This window comes from Argentina silus, assembly GCF_951799395.1.
Source record: "Argentina silus genome assembly, chromosome: 7".
Taxonomy (NCBI): Eukaryota; Metazoa; Chordata; class Actinopteri; order Argentiniformes; family Argentinidae; genus Argentina; species Argentina silus.
The window spans coordinates 1,888,481-1,908,688 of NC_139661.1; the positions used below are offsets into that span (position 1 = coordinate 1,888,481).

The 20,208-nt window shown below is 40.1% G+C and overlaps 1 protein-coding gene across 4 annotated transcripts in view; it reads right to left on the minus strand.

The window, feature by feature from the left end:
* Positions 1-20,208, minus strand: part of parp8 (poly (ADP-ribose) polymerase family, member 8) — an 80,921-nt gene that overhangs the window by 18,309 nt on the left and 42,404 nt on the right. For all 4 annotated transcript variants that reach the window (XM_083674169.1, XM_083674167.1, XM_083674168.1 and 1 more), the window contains 9 exons: positions 12,254-12,314; positions 11,565-11,655; positions 10,562-10,628; positions 10,100-10,228; positions 8,995-9,643; positions 8,519-8,572; positions 8,285-8,380; positions 1,263-1,355; positions 342-467 (listed from right to left, as the gene is read on the minus strand). In XM_083674169.1, coding sequence (XP_083530295.1) covers positions 342-467; positions 1,263-1,355; positions 8,285-8,380; positions 8,519-8,572; positions 8,995-9,643; positions 10,100-10,228; positions 10,562-10,628; positions 11,565-11,655; positions 12,254-12,314 — 1,366 coding nt within the window. The remainder of the gene's footprint in view (positions 1-341; positions 468-1,262; positions 1,356-8,284; positions 8,381-8,518; positions 8,573-8,994; positions 9,644-10,099; positions 10,229-10,561; positions 10,629-11,564; positions 11,656-12,253; positions 12,315-20,208) is intronic.

Here is a 20,208-nt window from a genome sequence, read left to right on the forward strand (position 1 = left end):
AGAATCTCTACTTTAACCTTGTAGTAATTGTTTGATTTCAAATCCAAACCTTTGGAGTGTAGAGATAAAAGAAGAAAAAATGCTTTACCGTCCCATTACTCATTTAATTATATACAACAAATTACTGGACTGTAAATCGCTATGGATATACTATGCTGTTAGTCGCTTTGGATAAAAGTGTATGCTAATATATATTTACTGACTGGCAATTTACCTAACAAAATCCACACAATGGTAAAAAATCATTATCAGCCACACATACGTCACCATTTTTAAATTTGACAGCATGATCAGTGTGAATGGACCCTATTCTGTCTCTAGTGTAGTAAAGTGAGCAGTACCCTTGGGTTGAAGGCCAGTGCTTGGGAATCATTGGGATCCACTACAGAGGGGTATGGCTCAAAAATGACGACTTTCCTTGGTGACTCCAGCGCAGATCGACACATGGATACCAACAAATCCACCACCTAGAAGACAATAAACAGGGAAGAATCACACAAGACCTAAAGCAAGAGTGCACTTTATTTTCAACTTAATATGATCTCACACAAATCTTGGCTGCGGTAAATTCAGTTTTGGGGTGTTTAGTTCCCTTAATTAAATACTTGATAGCCATATGTCTTTGAGTGAGCATTGCTACAGTATAGATTCCCATTTATCTAAAACACCTTACAAACACACAATTCTAACTACTGTCACACTAGAGTCCTGCAGTCTATTCACTTTTTTGTAATTCTGTAAAACCATAGGTTAGGCTGCCATCTATAAGCATGGGTCGGTTTTGTTTTTGTTGATGATGACAAAATGATTTATTTACCAACTGTTTGTGTTATAATTTAAATCAGTATTCTGGCATCCGAGCAGCAGTTTCTGGTTAATTACGCAAAACTATCTTGGTGAATTGACCACAGCCAAGGTATATGTGAGATCATGTTATGTGGAAATTAAGTGATCTATTGCTTTAACTCCTTTAGGCCTGGCTGCAATGCTGCATACAAAGGAGCGGGCCCAGAGTTTTACCTGGTTAGGTCACACTGGGCCTAATTAAACACTGCAGATTCAATTTAGAGATAACAATCCTTTTATTTCATTGATTGCTTTGTTGAAATAGTTGAGCCTGAGGTCAATAAAAATATATGTACTGTGAGGATCACATATTAAAATATCATGTTGAGACAGATGTTCCAGGTTTGGTAGGGTGTGTGTGTGTGTGCATGCGTGGAAAAGTGCTAACAGACATACAGACTGTACACATGCTGTACCTGAGCTCCTGTGGCGATCTCATCGGCAGCTTCGTTCATTACTCCCAGCGTTTGGAAGGCAAACACACACAGCTCGCGCTCACACACTGTGGGCTGTGAGGACGACACACACACACACACACACACACACACACACACACACACACAACAAGGAAAAAGGAAAAAATACAATGAGAGCTGATGTTAAAACACACACACACACACACACACACACACACACACACACACACACACACACACTCTTATACAGTGCCTTCCATAAGTATTGGAAAGAGGAAGCATTTTGTCTTCTTTTAGCAGTTATTTGAAATCAAACAATTACTATGAGGTTAATGTATAGATTCTCATCTTTAATTCAATGGGTTTTTTTCAGATTGGGTTCACCATTTAGTAATACAACCTTTTTTAAACATACTACTTCAGGGCTCTAAAAGTCTTGGAAAAAATATAATAATGTCCAAATAAAGTATTCATGTTTACTATTTGGTCGACAATCCTTTGCATGCAATAACTGCCTGAAGTTTGTGACCCATTGATCCCACCAGGTGCTGGGTATATTCTCTGGTGATTCTGCCAGGCCTGTACTACAGCCATCATCAATTGTTGTTTGTTTTGAGGTCTTTTGCCTAAAATCTTATCTTCTGGAAATGAAATTCATGAATTAAATCAGAAGATTGACTTGGCCACACTTTCCACTTTTTCACCCTGAAAAAACTCCCTAGTAGCTATGGCAGTATGTTTGTGGTCATTGTCTTGCTTTATGAAGAAGCGCCATGAAATTGGAAGCATATGCTCGTACTTCAGCAGACAAGATGTTTCTGGAGACTTCTGAATTCATTCTGCTGCTGCCGTCAGCAGTTACATCACCACTGAAAACAAGTGAGCCAGTGGCAGCCATACACGCCCAGGCCATAACACCCCCTCCACCATATTTCACAGATGAGGTGGTATGCCGGGGTTTGGGGCAGTTCCTTTTTTTCTCCACATTTTACTCTTGCCATCCATCTGGTATATGTTCATCGTTGCCTCATCTGTCCACAATATCTTTTTCCAAAACTCTATAATTTCGAAATGGTGAAACTAATCTGAAAAAATAAGAATTTCTACTTTAATCTCATAGTAACTGGATGATTTCAAATCCAAACTGTTGGAGTATAGAGCTAAAAGAAGACAAAAAGCTTCCTTTTTCTAATACTTATGGTATGTTGTCTACATAGTTGGTAAGTGATGGTGCTCATTTTGAATTTCCTGTTGCAGCTTTTGACAAACCATAACTTCTCACTTAAAACATCACTATCCTGCGAGACAATTAAAAATCTAATTAGAAAAGAAAAAAATATTTAAGAACTAGGCTTATTCACAAGTGTCTGACATGTTTGGATACAAAACAAAACTTCAATCACAATAGGTGAGCAACATGCAACAATAGGTCGGCGAGATAGTGACATAATATTATGGATGATATTATTTTATTATGATATAACACAAATTGCATGAATGTCGCAGTGCATTGGCGATAAACTCACGCAGTCAGGCTCGAAGTTTGGACAGTATGAATAATGTTGTGATCCTCTGACATGTCATCTGTAAACTGAGTTTGGACATAGCAGTGGTGAGCCCATAACCATTAGCCCAAACACCACAACTCCTGTCCTATTTTGAATGCGACGGGGAGGGGCTTTCCTCCAGGAGCCCAGCCGAAATGATCAGTTTCACACTATCATGGATAGCAAGCTAGATTTCTGGTTTATTCCGCATAAGTTAACGTTATCCCAGCAAAGGCACCCCTTTCAGCAATGTCATTATGATCATCTGCCTAGCTTTCACATACAGTGGCTTCAGAAAGTATTCAGACCCCATTCACCTTTTCCACATTTTGTTGTGTTATACACCCAATTTAAAAAGGATTATTTATACTTTTTTTGCCATCAATCCACAAACAATACCCCATAATGACAAAGAGAAAAACAGAAATACCTAATTTACATAAGTATTCAGACCCTTTGCTATGACATTCTTAAAATTAGCTAAAATGCAAAAATGTCATCAACAAATCACTCAATAAGTTGAATTGAGCCCATCTTAATGCAAGGACAATAGTTCATTTTTATAGGGTCTCTGATTTGCATAGGAATCACTTACACACTTTGTGGATCAGGTTGTCATTACAAACTCAGCAAATTTCATAATTTTCTCTTGATCCTGACAAACTCCCCAGTCCCTGCCAGTGACATACCCATAACTTGAGGCAGCTACCACTATTCTTCACACAAGAGATGGTGCAGAAACTGCATTGTATGTGCACTAAACTTAATGCTTTGTAGCAAAACCAAATAAAAACATTTCCAGCCACTTTCTTTGCTGTATCACTTGAATTCATTGTTGCAAACACAATTATGGATATGAGATAGATTATTTTCCATTAAGGGATTCTTTTTGAGTGACTGAGATGATGTTGACCCATTGACTGTGCTTTTTCCTCTCCGCCATTCAACTTTGTAGATTTTTGTAAGTCTCCCCAGGCCTCAGGGTCACATTCCTGAGCAGTTTTGTTCCTCTCCATTTGCTCAGTGTGTAATGACAACCTGATCCACACAGTGTGTAATGGATTCCTATGCAAATCAGAGACCCTATAAAAACAAAGATATTAATTCCAAAATTACATTAACTATTAACTATTATCCTTGCATCTGTATTTCAATTTTAATAAATAAATAACATTTCAATAATCCATTTTAAATTGCCATTCTCTCTTCGCCTGTACCTGACCAAGAGTATCAGATCAAAAAAGGAAGCTTAAGGCAAAACGTCCTCAAAACAAACAACAACTAGAGCCTCTTGCTTAGAAAATCAGACATCCTATAATTTCTCCTACTGCATTCAATGGCAATTAGCACCATATATTGTTGTTAATGGATAAGGCAGCCTCTTCTATTACTCACATTTTCTGAGACCTTCAAAGAACTTTGTCGGGATACAAAATTAATTGGACCAAGTCGGCATTATTACCTTTAAACCCAACACTGATGCCAACAGCTCTGCCTTCTCATATACCCATAGTCATAACAGACATTTTCCCTCATTAGCCATTACCACTAGAAACAACTTTAAAGGCATTTATAGTCGCACACAGGCAGACCTAGAAAGTTGGTCTCATTTTCCTCGCTCTCTGCGGACTTGTGTCTCCATTATTAAGATGGACAGTCTGAACTTCTTCTCCTCAATGTTACCCTCCTACCAATTCTCCTACCAATTACTGGGATAAGATGCACTCACTAGTTTCATTTGATTCATTGGGGGGGGGGGGGGGGGGCAGGTTAAAAAGTCTACCTTGCAATATCACAAATCAGAGGTTGGTCTCTCTCTCCCAAATTTTAAACACTACTTGTGGTCATCCGTGCTGCGTCCACTCTCAACGTTGCTTAACCCAAATGAGGAAAGGCTAGCTTTTTTACACACAGATTGCAAGATCTCGTTCACTCTGCTATATTACTTAAATGCTCCAAGCTCCACCTATGCCATATTGTTTCCTTCCTTCTTACTATGTGGCTTACTGCAGAAAAAGGGTCAGGCGGCATTTGAACAGTCCAATTTTTCACAACTACTCGCTTCTCATGGGAACTGTCCCTTTCTCATTTCCAGCCTGGAGTGACAGAGGTATTGATGGTAATGGATTCTGTATTTTTAATGACCTACACACTGTAATGACCTATGCACTGCATACGGGTTTACCTGGGTTCTCATTCTTTCTATATCTCCAATTAAGGTCCTCCATGAAAGCATATGGTGTCCCTTGGAATACATCACTCGTCCACCACACTTTCCACTCCATTTTGAATAAGGAATTTCAAACCAAGGGTATGGTGTCTGCGCTATACTCTCTGTTTTCTACCTCTTCCTACAAACCCTTATACATTCAACAAGTGTGGGCTAGGGACATGGCCCTCTCAGCTGATGATGGGTCTATATACTGGAAGAAAGTATGGGATGGTGTGGTTGAAGCCCAAGAACCCCAATCATCTAAGAACCCCAATCATCAGCAGATTGATTCATACTAACTTTATTCATAGGACCTACCTCACTCCAAGGAAACACCATATACTGAAGATTAGTGTGACCTTTGTTCAGATGGACATGTAGGCTCCCTAATGCACATGTTTTGGGAATGCAGAGATGTGGAAGTTTTTGGAGTCAGGTGTCCTCTATACTGTCAGATGTTTTGGGAGTGGTAATACCATTTTCATCCACAGCCTCCTCACACACTCACACGCACACATTGTCTTAACACCTTCCTGGATGTAATCAACACGGAGCTCTCTGTAGCAAGAATGCATGGTGTGAGTACCATTATGGAGTGGGCTAGAACAACTGTTGAAATTAGGGAGTTGTTGAATTGAAACTGTAATTTGTCTGTTGATTGACTCATACTCTGTACTGTCTGTAACATTTTGCTTTGGAGATTGGGGACGTGTGTGTGTGTGGGGGGGGGGGGGGAGGGGGGGGGCAGGGGTGTATAGTGTGATGGATCATTGTATGTACTATTTTGCTGTAATTTCATATTGTATAGGCTTACTGCATATAATTGCGTTCCATGTCATGCTTTTCTCTGAAAACAAAAAAGAAAAATGTATCACAAAAAACAAAACAACAACTGAAGATGGCTACAGTACAGGCCTGGCAGAACATCACCAGAGAAGATACCCAGCGTCTGGTGGGGTCAATGAATCGCAGACTTCAGGCAGTTATTGCATGCAAAAGATTGTCGACCAAATACTAAACATGAGTGCTTAAATTGGACATTTGATAAATCTGTCCCATCACTTTTGGTGGCCCTGAAATAGGGGGACTATGTCTAACAAGTGTTGTGATGCCTTCATGATGATAGCAGCATGTACAGAAAACTCCTTCAATAATAGCTGAGAATCTCTACTTTAACCTCATAGTAATTATTTGATTTCAAATCCAAACATTTGGAGCCAAAAAAGAAAAAGGGTTTATATTTATCTGTATATATTGAAGTGTTGTAATTCATGATATGCTTATAAGTTTGCACGCCCCTACTGTATGTTTATTTGCTTGAGGGTTATCTTGCCAGTGGAGAGCGGGCTACTGTACCGCTTTACAAAAAGAGAGCACATTTCAACTAAATAAAATATAAACGATTATTATACTCAAACATAGCCTATACAAAAATATATAGGTTATAGTTAGCTGACTAGTTCTTTTGGTAGGTAGGTAGGTCGGTCAGTCAGTAGGTAAGGTCAATTTACTCAAACTATGTTGCTGACGACCTGATGACACCTTCAGCCCAGGCACCTGACTTTCATTCATTCTGCGGCTGGCTCACACTCATATCAGGCTGACTGACAAGCAGCAACTTCAGATGAGCGTCTTTCCTGTGTCCAGCCTAAGCCAATGAAATTATAGTGTTGTTCTTGGAGCTGGTCAGTCAGCTCCAAGCTGGTCAGTCAGTGGTTCTTTTAAGCTTCAATAAATAATATGGAAGGTGATTTGGTTATTTCTGACTGCATCTAATTCTACTCGATGTCATCTTTCAGGTATCATGGACCAAATTTACTTTGGAGGAATACATCAAAGGAATTGTTGAGCCATGCATAAGAGAAGATTTTGTGGGTCCAACTCATCATTTCTTCCAAGGCATTACAGTGAATTAACCCTCATATTGTTTAATAGATTTCTGTCTAGGCTATATCTTTAAACTGTCAATCTAAAATATTGTAAATTATTCTCTCATCATTTTGTATAATTAATGCAAAGCTTACTTATTCAAAAGCAATCAATCATTGTTCATTTCTGTAAATTACACAATATGTAGCTTTCATGTTATACTCCAATAGGATACGTGCTCTTGGTAGTAAATCTCAAATAAACCAATTCTATAATTTGTTTACATCCCTCCCATTTTAGCAAACACTAACAGAGTACACATTGTCAGCTCAGCAGTTACAGAAAACAGCCCAGACTACCAATTAAATGCTGTGGTAAAATGTAGCAAGACTGTTCATAATACAATGTTAAGAAAATGATGTAGTTATCTTGTTGTTTGAGCTAGCAATGTTGTATTTTGCAAGCTAGAAAAACAACCTGTTTGCTAACTTATCTTAGTGGAGTTGCTAACAATTTTACAAATCTAGCTTCAAATTAACTTACCAAAAATGTAATCGCATCCTACTGCAAAAAATAAATTATGCATAAATCCACATAAGAGACGCTGTAGGCTGCTAACAAATTGATCAACATTATAGCCAACTAAAAAAACATTGGGAATGGCTCACAAGACGAACTGTCAGTGACAAATGTGAACTGTCAATCAAATGTATGAGCGTCACGCTTAGTCAATCCTGTAGTCTGCTGGCTTGAGAAACTGTAATAAGCAAAAAAGCTAAACAATTAATAATTCATTGGAAACAATTAAAGTATGTAACCTAACCTACCCATTATTTTATATAGAAATCAAAGTCACTTTAGTGGACCTTTAATTTAGAAATTAGCCTACCAATGGTTCTGTAGTAGCCTAGTAGGAAATTACATTGGTTAAGGTGACGAATGCAATACAATTGCTATGAGAATAAATTCCTCTGATTACTGTGAGAATAAATTACTCACTTTGATTATAATCACAGGAGTAGGCCATACATATAATTTTGTTACATAATAATATATTTATCTCATACAGTATGCTGAAATCCTCCCTCTCTCACATTTACTAACACAATACTAACGACTTCATTGAGGTACAGCAAGCCTATCCATTAGATTCACTACAGATGCTGCCCATATGACAAATTCATATGTTAAACAGTGACCTACTGGACACACTATGGGATCCCTGAGAGTACGTTTAAAACAAGTGAAGGGGAAGAGTATATTTGGACAGTCCCATACAGATGATGGTCAACTAACTATCCGATATACATTTTATGTTCTGGAATGTTCAATGTTCTTTGCATACATATTTTTCAATCACCAACAAGGCCCTGGGTCCTTGCTATGGTACTCACTCTCAGCATGGGTCCATTCTGGAATACATGAGGTTCATCACACACCACACAGAACTCGTTCAGGACAGGGATCCTCTGCTCAGCATACTCCATGGTCTGTCATCACCCAACACAGTTTCAGCACATGGCACATAGTAAGTGTATTATTTTTTTTTTTTACATTTTGAGTCGAGTTGAAAGGCATACATAAAACAGTGTTATTATAGTGTGTGTGTCTGTGTGTGTATTGTTTACCTGGACCAGAAAGCCTCTGTCTCTTATTGGTGTAGACTTGGCACCATGGTTTGGCTATAAAGAATGAGAATAAAAGGCCACAAACAACTAACGCCAGTGAGAATTATGACAATGTTAAAGTCACAGTTCACAACTATAATATCTGTACAGCTTTCAATCATTTAATTATCTGGAAAACAGTACATGGAGGGGGACTGGCTGCAATCCAGTCTGTTGCTATGAGTATAAAATTAGAGCATCATTAGACCAGAATTATTCCTAGTTAGCCAAAATGTTAGCAACAGCATTGCATCATATCATGAGATTGGCCATACTTCAAGTAACATCTCATTGCTGCAATTTCAATTCGAGCCTTGAGGTCAGGTTTTGACCAATCAACAACGCTAATCAATCATTGAACTGTCCAGGAAAAAAAAGAAACGAGCTGTACTGCAGACTATCAAAGCCCAGATCTGAATAACCACTAGCATGCTCACCGTCGGTGGAGTGGCGAGCGACGGGGCCAAGATGCCGATGAGCCCTGAGGTAAGAGAGAGCCGCCTGCCCTCGGTGGCAGGCTCCTTGAAGATGTCCGCCTTGCCCATCTTGGTGTTGCTAGAGTAGGACCTGCTCAGCAGCCGGTGATGGTGCTTGAGTCCATCCAGCTCCTCCGTCCGTATGTTACTGGAGCACGATCGGCTGAGCAGTCGGTGGGGCTTCAAACCGCCGCCCCCGAGACTGCCCCCGCCACCCATGCCCATTCCACCACCTCCACCCCCACCAGTGTGCTCGCAGCGAGGGTCGCCAGAGCAAGAGCGGGGGAGGAGCTTGTGGGGAGGGCGGAGCGCAGAAGCGCAGTCATCAGGTTTGAGCCCGGCGGTCGAGCAGGGGCGGCCAAGGAGGCGGTGGGGTTTGAGGGGCAGCGGGCCGCCATGCTCCATGCGGGGGTCGCTGGATAAGGAGTGGCCCAGGAGCTTGTGGGTCGACTTGCCGGTGCTTGTCCCAGGGCTACAGCCATCAGCTTCTTGCTTGACGGTGTTGGAGCAGGTCCTGCGGAGGAGGCGGTGGGATTTGGACACACCGTCCTGCTCGGGCTTGAGCTTCTTTTTGCTCTTGACGCAGCCGGGAGGGGGGTAGCTGGGAGATCTGACAGGGTCAAATAGGAAGTGAAGTTTGATTTTATTCAAGTTAGCTATCTCTAGTCTCTAAATTAGCTCATTCATTTTCGAGATTTTACTTAAAGAACTAATAATTGAGGAACGTTTACTAGAACCAAACGCTATATAATCGAAAAAGAAAACATATGTTAAAACAATGTTACACAATGCCTATATTAGCTACTTGATTTCAATATCACATTAAGATTGCATTGTTTCAAAGAACCAGAGCTCATCTCTAATATTGAAATCAAGATCAGATTAAGCATTCATCAACTTTTGAAAATCTGGGGGAACAAATGCATAAAAGATGCGTCCACCTTCGCTCCATTGCCAAATCAAACAGACTGGAATATGACAAAAATGTAGAACATCCATGTCTATATCTGTTTTAGATTTGTCAGAGTCATTGTCAGAGTTCATCATGGCACATTGTTTCTCTTACCTGCGGAGTGTTGTGAAAATGTGCAGCGGAGATTTCACCTTCTTGTCATTCTGCTTTTTGCTGTGTGGGCAGTTGAGCTTCTCTTTACTCTGGTGCTTCCACTGCTGGGTGACAAATGTCTGCATGATCCTGATGGGAGAGAATACATAAATACAGCTGTGTTTCCAATAAGAGCAAAGCCACGCAAAGCCACAAATCAACAGAATCGGCTAATGACTTTCCACAGCAGTAAATACAAAAAGCAAAATTAACTTTTTTCCATCTTAAGAAAATGATAGGATTGTAGGGAATATCTATTTGATATGATTTGTTGCTTAACATAAGCTCAGACATCAAAAGGCAAATGAAGAATAAAACAACCAATGCACATTCTTAAATTCATAATTAAACAAGCACAAAATGTTGTGATATGATTTAATTGGTAGATGATACTGGCAACACATAGAATTCTCTTTCACTCACTTTTTCATCTGATGTCCAAGTCCAAATCTGTCTTTTGTCGACACTTGGAACACATCAACTGTTGGGACTGAAAAAAAAACATTGTATAACGCAAAGAATAAGCAATGCTGTGCTGCAGTCCAGTTGTATGCAAAATATCATCAATCACCATTTTTAAATGCTCAAAGATGGAAGGTTAGTGCAAGTGTAAGCTGTTCCAAGCTGTCTATATTGCAGGCCTAACCCTAGTTGCAAGAAAGGCACAGTAGTCTATATTGCAGATCTAACAGTAGTTGAAAGAAAGGTAGTCTCGCTTGCAAAAAAAGAGGTAAACCATCCGATTAATTATATGTCTGAGGAACAGACACTCAGAAACATTCAAAGCCACTACTGCCTATTCTCAAGGCTCCAAAAAGACAATGAAGAGCAGTTTGGTTCAATTCTCGAAAGGGGCCTTCTCCTCTTTTTCCTTTTCTCAATCTGTACTGTTCTTTAAATGCACTCCGCTAAAGGATAGGACTAACAATAAGACAATTAAGACATATGTAGGGTTCATTGTTGAAGTGAGTAACAGTTTCCTGACCTGTATCCAGAATAGTTTCATGTAACGACTAGGAGTTGAAATGCCAATATAGTAAAATAAGCTAATGAGGTGGAGGCAATTTTAGACTATCAAGACAACCATAAAAAAAGAAGTGAAAATGTATCTGTGTAAGAATGGCGTCAAGTTGACATGTTCACCATTGAGCTGATCTAATAACAGTGAACATCTGTTTAAAAGTGGCGTTGAAGTTTTAGGAAAAACTGAATTAGGAAAAACAGCTTTTAGCTACTGTACTCCTCAGACTTGGAGCGATCTGCAGGGTAGACTGAGGTTCGTTTTATGTCCTTGGTTAGGGACCAAATCATAGAGGCATGCTCTTGGGGCACACCCGCATAAATTCCCCGGATAAATAAAGGTTACATTTGAAAAGTTGAACGGTTTCCCTTTGAGCTGATCTGTGAACAGTGCCTTATGTCTGACCTGGTCCGTTCAGATACTGTGTCAGTGAGCAGTGGAGTCGCACGATGACTGGCTCTCTCCTGATCACATCCCATGCAAGAGCTATTTCCTCCTGAGGACAAAACCATACCAACAATTCATGGAATGCTTATTCTATCAATAATAATAATATTATTAACAGCCGCAAAGTTGTGGGCACCACAAAGTTGTGGGCACAGTGTATCTGTTTGTGTGTCCTTCTCCACTGTTGCATATAGTCAAAGACGTTTCACCATGAATAAAATGCATGCGCGGTCAGCGAAAAAAAAACAATGATATATTGCAAGGGTCAAACTGGAGAAACTGCGTGAAAACTGCTACTTGATTATTTAAACTCCTAAATTGGCTCTCAAAGTCTTATAAAAAAGACTGTAGACAGACATTTCAATTCTTTTATGATTTGGTATTCAGACTGTAATATGCAAAACTGTTACATTTGTATATGTGTATCGCCTGCCACTTCAGAACAAACTGATCAATTTCAAAGAAAGCAAATGCCTAGCAATGCTGTCTAAATGCGGTCTACCAGACAATCTGAAATTGATTCTACAGTAGATGTTTACATAATAACATACATTATGTTTTCACCTAGCACACACTTCGGATCAAATCACCCATCCAATATTTACACTACTGTGACAAATGGAACCCAATGAGAATGTTATACTTACATCTAGGAAACTGACATCGATGTGCAGATCAATGTCCACATCATCAATTGCACCGTATTCCCTGAAACACACAAGACAGAATTCTATAACCATGTTTCATCTTAAAACATAACTTCAGGTGGACTGCACCACAATGGTTGACAGATTACTGAAAAGGTTACCCTTTGATATCTCAACATAAAAATGTCCCACACATGTGATATTGATAACAGTTTTCCATCTTAAAAAAATATTTTCAGTTGAATTAGGCCTAAATGACAATAGATTCACAGATAATAAAAAATGGCCTCCCTTTGAAATCTCAATCCGGTACTGTTTACTGTGATGTTATTGTTAAAGAGACATTTTTTATCTCAAAATTGTTGTTCAGATCGCCTTACAAACATGTGGGCATGCGAAAACAGCTTCCAAATGCGTTGTGTAGATCAAAAGCTAGGTAGTTTGAGGATTTTACCCTGAGTGACGTATTTGGGGGTAATCACATGCTTTTGAAAACTACAAGGAGCTTTTTTTGCCGATTGGCGGGCTAACATTCTCTGCACTGTGTGGTGAAAATATTGTAAGACCCTGGACTGTACACACATTTAGCTTAAATCAAGGACAATGTTGATTGAGATGGTCAGCAATGGAATGCAAGGCACAGGAAAAGCTCTGGTCCCAATCCCCAAGGCTAAACCCAGAATGGTGTGATTGTCCTATATGAGTCCTATATACAGTTTCAAGTCTTCTTTTAGCTCTATACTCCAACTGTTTGGTTTTGAAATCAAACAATTACTTTGAGACTAAAGTAGAGATTAATGTTTAATTCAATGTTTTCTTTTTTCAGATTAGGTTCACCATTTAGAAATTACAACTCTTTTTATACATAATCCCCCATTTCAAGGCACCAAAACTATTGGAAAAATGGCTTGACAGGTGTTTCTGGTTAGTCAGGTGTGTTCCGTCACATTATTTTTGCATGCATAAGAGAGCTGTTAATGTCTAGAATTGATTCTAGGCTTTGCATTTGCCTTTGGAGTCTGCTATTGGTGTCTGTCAACATGAGGACCAGAGACATCAATGAAAGTCATGGAAGCCATTATGAGGCTGAAATATTAGAAAAATCTATCAGAAACATAGCCAAAACCTTAGATTTACCAAAATCAACAGTTTGTAACATCATTGCTGTGAGCTCAGCAATCGCAAACAGGCTGGTAGGCCAAGGAACACTTCTACAGTGGGTGACCGAAGAATGCTCACCATAATTAATTAAAAACAACTGTCAAAACAACTGTCCCACAGATCAAGAACACTCTCCAGGAGGTAGGCGTGAATGCGTCAGAGACTACCATCCGCAGGAAATACGTCACCTGCCAAACTACAGGCTTCACTGCAAGGTTTGCTAAAAAGTACCTAAAAAGTCTACAGAGGTCTGGAAAACAGTCTTGTGGACAGATTAGATGAATAAAATGTACCAGAGTGATTGAAAGAGGAAGGTTTGGAGAAAAAAGGATATGCCCAAGATTTACAGCATACCACTTGAAACATGGTTGAGGGGGTACTATGGTTTGGGCATGTATAGCTGCAAGAACTAACTTGTGTACAGAAACATCTTGTCTACTCGAGTACAAGCAAATACCTTCAAATTCATTGGTTGGCGCTTCATTATACAGTAAGACAATGACCCCAAACATACTTCAGACTTTGCATGCAAAGGATTGTCAACTAAATACTAAACATGAGTACTTTAATGTTGTACTTCCCAAATGGTGAATCCAATCTGAAAATAACCCCCATTGAATTAAAGCTGAGATTCTCTATTTTGACCCCATAGTAATTGTTTGATTTCATGGAGTATAGGGCTAAAAAAATACAAAATGCTTCCTCTTTCCAATACTTATGGAAGGCACTGTATTTTATTTTCTGGGTAGCGACTATACCATTTTTCCCCAAGTATGGTGCAAGTATCCTTCCCTGGTGCAACTTTTCCGGAGGCAAATGTGCATACATCTTTTTGAAAATTTAGGCAAGAGGTTTGAATATCATATTTGCATATTTTGTGAAGATGACACACCACTCTGTGAGCCAGGAGCAGGTGGAGTGCAGAGGTGTTTGCGCCCCATATCATCACTTTTGAAAGTTGGCCAAGAGCGCAAGTCGGGCTGAAACCTCAGACTGCACTTGCCTATCTGCTTGCGCCACATCCACCTTACATCACCATCCACGCTTTGAGATGTCTCAAAGTGCATAAAACATTGTTAAAAATAAATGAATAAAAACAAATATATAACCACATCATAAAACCTATCCAAGTCTAGTAGGATGGATAGGCCAGACGATAAAAATGCGTCTTAAGGCTTGCTTTAAAAGCCCCAACTGTCTGAACAGCCCTCAGATTGTCAGGATAGTTCCAAAGGTGTGATGTGTGGCATGAAAAGGCACGGTCCCCCATTGTGCAGACCCTGGTTCTGGGTGCATGAAGCAGTTTGGCATGGCTTGACTGTAGGATGTGTGGAGGTTCATATGGGCAGAGTAGATCTGAGTAGGTAGGTCTGATGCCATTAAGGGCTTTGTAGACCAAGAGGAGAATTTTAAAGTTAATCAGCATGGCCTCTGTCTTGCTGCTGTTGAGTTGGAGTTAAGTTGTTTTTTTACCTCTTCCAGATAGTCGAACAAGGTTGACAGAGCAGATGTTGTCAGGCTTGGTTTTTATGTGCACCTGTGTGTCATCTGCGTAGCAGAGAAATTGGACACTGTGCTGTCTGAAGATCTGGCCAAGCAGGAGCATACAGAAAAGGAAGATGATAGGTCCTAAAACCAACTCTTGTGGGACAGCACAGGTAATGGTGGACTCCTCTGAACTCAGCAAGCGTGATATATTGCTTGTGGTTATATAAGGTAGGAGATTAACCAATTTAAGCCAGTCCCACAGATGGCAGTGTGCTCTGTGAGGTGCTGCAGTAGAATAGTGTGATCTACTTTGTCAAAAGCAGCACTGGTCCAGAAGAATTAAGATCACAATCTTCACTCTTCTGGATCCTGTATCTGCAGCCATGAGCAGGTCATTTACAAATTTCACCAGGGCTGTCTCAGTACTGTGCATGGGTCTAAAGTCCTGGAGAAGATTCACTCTCCAGGACTTTAGATAAAAATGGGAGATTGGAAATAGGTCTGTAGTTGAAGAGAAGGTATTGATCAAGGGATGGTTTCTTGAGCAATGGGGTGATGGCACCTGTCCAGTGTGGAGGGCCTTGTTGAACAGGTTGTAACAAACTGGATGAAAGCAGCTGAGCATGTTTTTTGAACAGTGAACTCAATGCAAATCTGTTGCATTGTTCAGTAGTTGCTGTGGGAGGGCCAGAGTCGGTAGGGTGGAGGAGGCGACTGATGGTGGAAAACAAGGTCCTGGGATTTCCTCTGTCATTGTCTATCATGGCAGAGAAGAATGGAGCAGGCTGCTTTTAGTGCTAAGAAATATCAAGCCTGGTGGTCTTTATAGGCCAGCAGGTGGACAGTTAGACCAGTACTTCTCCAGAGACGATCTAAACTGTGGCCAAGGGTCTTCATACTGCGCAGCTCCTGTGTGAACCATGGGGAGGACCGTTGGAAGGATACTTGACATGTTTTTTCAGGGGCAAGGCTGTTTAAAGTGGTTCTTAGAGATTATACAGGTCGATCATCTCAGCAAGGGTGGACTCAAGGCAGACATCTTGTAGGGCAGGGTCGAACAGACTCCTGGAAGAGGGACGTGTCAAGGGACTTGTTGTTTCTGAATTTAATAGTGTGCTTAGGGTGGAGCTGAAGTGCAGGAGTACTCAAAGACATTATCACAGCCCTATGGTCAGATAAACGTAGCTCATGTACATCCAGGTCTGAGGCAGGGACTCCTCCAGTGATGATAAGGTAGTGTATGCCCATGATTGTGTGTGGGGACATTGACATGCTGTACCAGGTTGAGACAGTCAAGCATGTTCAGCAGAGAAACAATGTTGAAATCACCTAGGTCCTAGGATAACAACTTTGGAAAGGGTAGGACACAGAGGTGATCAGATCAGAAGACTTTATAGTAAACGAGACTGTTTGTTTTAGGGGTGCGAAAGATGAGTATCACAGTGTCCACCTCTCCCAACTATTTTCCTCGCAAATGTCCAGTCGCTGGACAACAAGCTGGATGAACTCAGGGGGAGGATTACTTTCTAATGAGACATCAGGGACTGCAACACGCTCATCTTCACTGAGTCGTGGCTATCGACTCAAATACCCGATGTTAACCAGCTAAGCTATCGAAAAGCTAGCAATTCGACAGCACGGGTGGTGATATTTGAACTTTACCATCTCAACTCAGTTACATTGACAGACACCAAAGGCAAACGCAAAGCCTAGAATCAATACTAGACATTGACAGCTCTCTTAAGCCTGCACAAATTATGTGACGGAACACACCCATTACTTTTGGGTACCCTGAAATAGGGGAACTATGCATAAAACGTGTTTCTGAATGATGAAACCAATATGTACATATACCATCAATACCATCAAATAAAAGCTGAGAATCTCTACTTTAACCTCAGTTTGATTTAAAATCCAATCTTTTGGAGTGCAGAATACTTACGCAGGGCATTGTATGTTAATTATTAACTGTGCTTTGTGTACAATACTGGTACAATACGCAGGGCAATCCAGCGCCACGCTGTTCAAAAATCCTGGGGAGAACCCTAATAAGTCAACATACTGTGTGGTGTATGTGGTATCAACGCTTTAACACTAGATGCCGGGGCCCTCATTACTAACCAATTACTAACATATAACATATGCAGAGATATATACTAGCGTAACTGTATATTGTAAAAAAAACCTGCAGTCAAATGTGAAGTGTCAATGCTTAATAACAAGTAAAAAAGAACACAAATCTGAAGCAATAATCATCATGTAATGAAATATAATTATACATACATGCAAGAAGGTCTATACACCAGTCATTCACTAACGTTAAAAAAAATTCAAGTTAACACAAAATCACTTCTTCTTTCAGTGGCTATGCACCTTTACGCAAATGTGTCAGGATAGTCCACAGACAAATACGTCAGCTCTTATGCTCCATCATGCACACCACAATCAAAACCAATATTGATGTTGTCTTCTGGGTTATAAACAAGCTTTACAAAAGAGTTACAAAAGTGTTCCAAATGTCTGTAATCAAGGCGAATTTGTCTGTCTCCCTGTGCAAGGATCTTGTGCTTTTATCATCAATCAGACACACATAGGCTACTGTAGCCTACATACACACACAGGTGGAGAAAAACAAAGCTAATTGACAGAGAGCAAAACTATGTTGTATCTTAAGTAAAACAAATGTAATGTAAAGTAAACTGGGATTTCGATATACAGATATGATGAAGGGTGTGTCTGTTCTTCGCAGGCTGGTTGTGCATTGCGCTGGCTTCTATTCACATGTAATTGCTTTGATCATGCAAATAACTGTTATTATCTGTCTGTCTATGTTGCTGATACCACCATTATGGTTAAAATGGGTAAGCCATTCATAACTGTTTGATTTACCATGATGAAGGCAAATTAGTTTATCGTGGCTCAGGATGTGACTTGGAGATGTTGGCTATCAAGAAAAGCAGTGGTAGTTCCACAGTGTGATTTTGAAATTGATACAACGCTATTATGTTAAAAACAGACATTTATGAAAAGTCAGGAAGGAGGGCAGAGTTATTTTATTATAAAGTGTCTCACGCGTCTTTGGATGACCCAAACCGAGTTTTAGTTTTAAGCATCAAAGATTGAAATACAACTGTCCCTACACACTTGGTACTCAGCCAATAGCTTAATACTGTCCTGAGCACAGAAGACACACACACACACACACACACACACACACACAATACACACATCAGATGATGAATGACCACGTCTGAGTTGATGTAGGAGAGTCAGAGCATTAGACCCCGGCAATACCAAACTATCAGAAAACTGATGAAAACGTATATGTATAAAATCACTATCTGATTTAATCTGTGGAATTCAGGCGTGACTTTTGAAACAACCTACAGCAGCAACTGAACAATGCAACCTAGCAAGTCAATACAAAACCTTGTTTCTAATTGGCTAAAAGGAGGAATGGACTGTGGAAAGTTCAACTCTTTTTGTCCGTAAAACACTGCCAAAACTTATGAAACGGACAGACCCTTGTCATTTCCGTTGTCCGTCAATGGATGACTCCCATAGTGAAACCTCCACTGGCTCCCGGTAGCAGCTCGCATCAGATTCAAGACCCTGGTGCTCGCCTACCGGGCGACAAAGGAAACAGCCCCTCCGTACTTGCAAGCAATGGTCAGCCCCCAAACCCCTGCCCGATCACTCCGCTCTTTCACCTCGGCTGGCCGCCTAGCACCGCCGCCTCTATGTGGATGCAGCAGCCACGCTACTCGGTCATGGCTTTTCACTGTCCTGGCACCTCGCTGGTGGAACAAGCTACCCACTGCTGTCATGACTGCAGAGTCACTACCTATCTTCTGCCGTAGATTGAAGGTCCATCTCTTCAGGCTACATCTTGATATAGCATAGATTACTTTTTCTAATGATGACTGATGGATTCACTGACAAATGTATTTTTTGCTTTGGATAAAGGCGTCTGCTAAATGCCATAAATGTAAATGGCTCAATCCGTAATTAACAGATAGCATAGTTTGGTGTGGCCAGGGCCTTACATGGAAAGAAAACGTGCCAAAAATTCACCTGGTGTAGTGTTGATTCTGTCACTGCCACAATTCTTTGTGTGATTTACAACTCCAAATTTACAGGAAGCTGACAGACACAATCCTAAACATTCCCCTTTTCTTGGATCAGCATTCTTTCAACCACAGCACACTGCAACACCAGATAACATTTCCCCAGCATTTTATTTGACAAAATACATTATGTTAAAAGCACAGCAGAAACACACATTTACACCAAGGCTGAGGAAAGCAATCAGTAAAGAAAAAACATTTTACTATTTAAGTAATATTTAAATATATAAGTGTTGTTTGTTTGATTTTCATTGTTGCTGAATAACATCCCAGTTGCATTGAAAGCACTATGGTAGAGCGTACAGTATACAGCAATCAAGATCATGATATTTGGTCCAGTAAACAATAGATGAATTCACCATGATCTCCAACCACAGTACATGGTACACTACAATTCAGCTCTCATGCTTTTTATATAGCTGCACAACACAAAGCCCATCAATATGAATACAAATCAATGAGGTATTCACCACCAGTACTTTCACAGAATACCGCCACACCATCAAAATGATTTTAATAGCACAGCAAAGAGGGCTGGTGTAAGGGCAAGGGAAGATAGAGCACAGTGTGGACAAGGTTTAACATCAATTCACTGATAACGCTCTGTGCAATTACTGCCTCATAATGTCTTGGTTAATATTCACAACAGAAGTGGAATTGTAGAAAGGACTCTTGAACACTGCATATAATGTACTGTCATATAAATTAAACATTATATCGAATGTTAAAGGTAGACTTGTGACGTTGCCACAAAATAGCGGGGGACTACCAGCAGAGATAGTTAGCATAAAGCACGACAATTCATACAGCAGCCTTTTGTCATACGGCTATTGCGTTGCACTGCCTTGCTCATGCGTGAATTAAATGTCTTCCTCATATATCTACCTTTAATCGTAGAATATGTACCTTTAAAGATGCTCTACAGAACTTTTGTACAATTTCAGCCACTGATACTAAGATTTACTAAAAAGATTTACGTTTGTTGGTCTTAAACTGAGGATTGTGTGGTCTAATTACATAAAAAATCAATTAACACATCATGAACCATACAGTCAACACCAATTTGATGAATTGCAACAAAAGTTCTGAAATGTATGTTTAACACCAGAACCTCAAGGCCCTCATTACTTACCAACACCTCCAGAGTCACGTCTAGGGACGTCCATTGTTTATCATTAG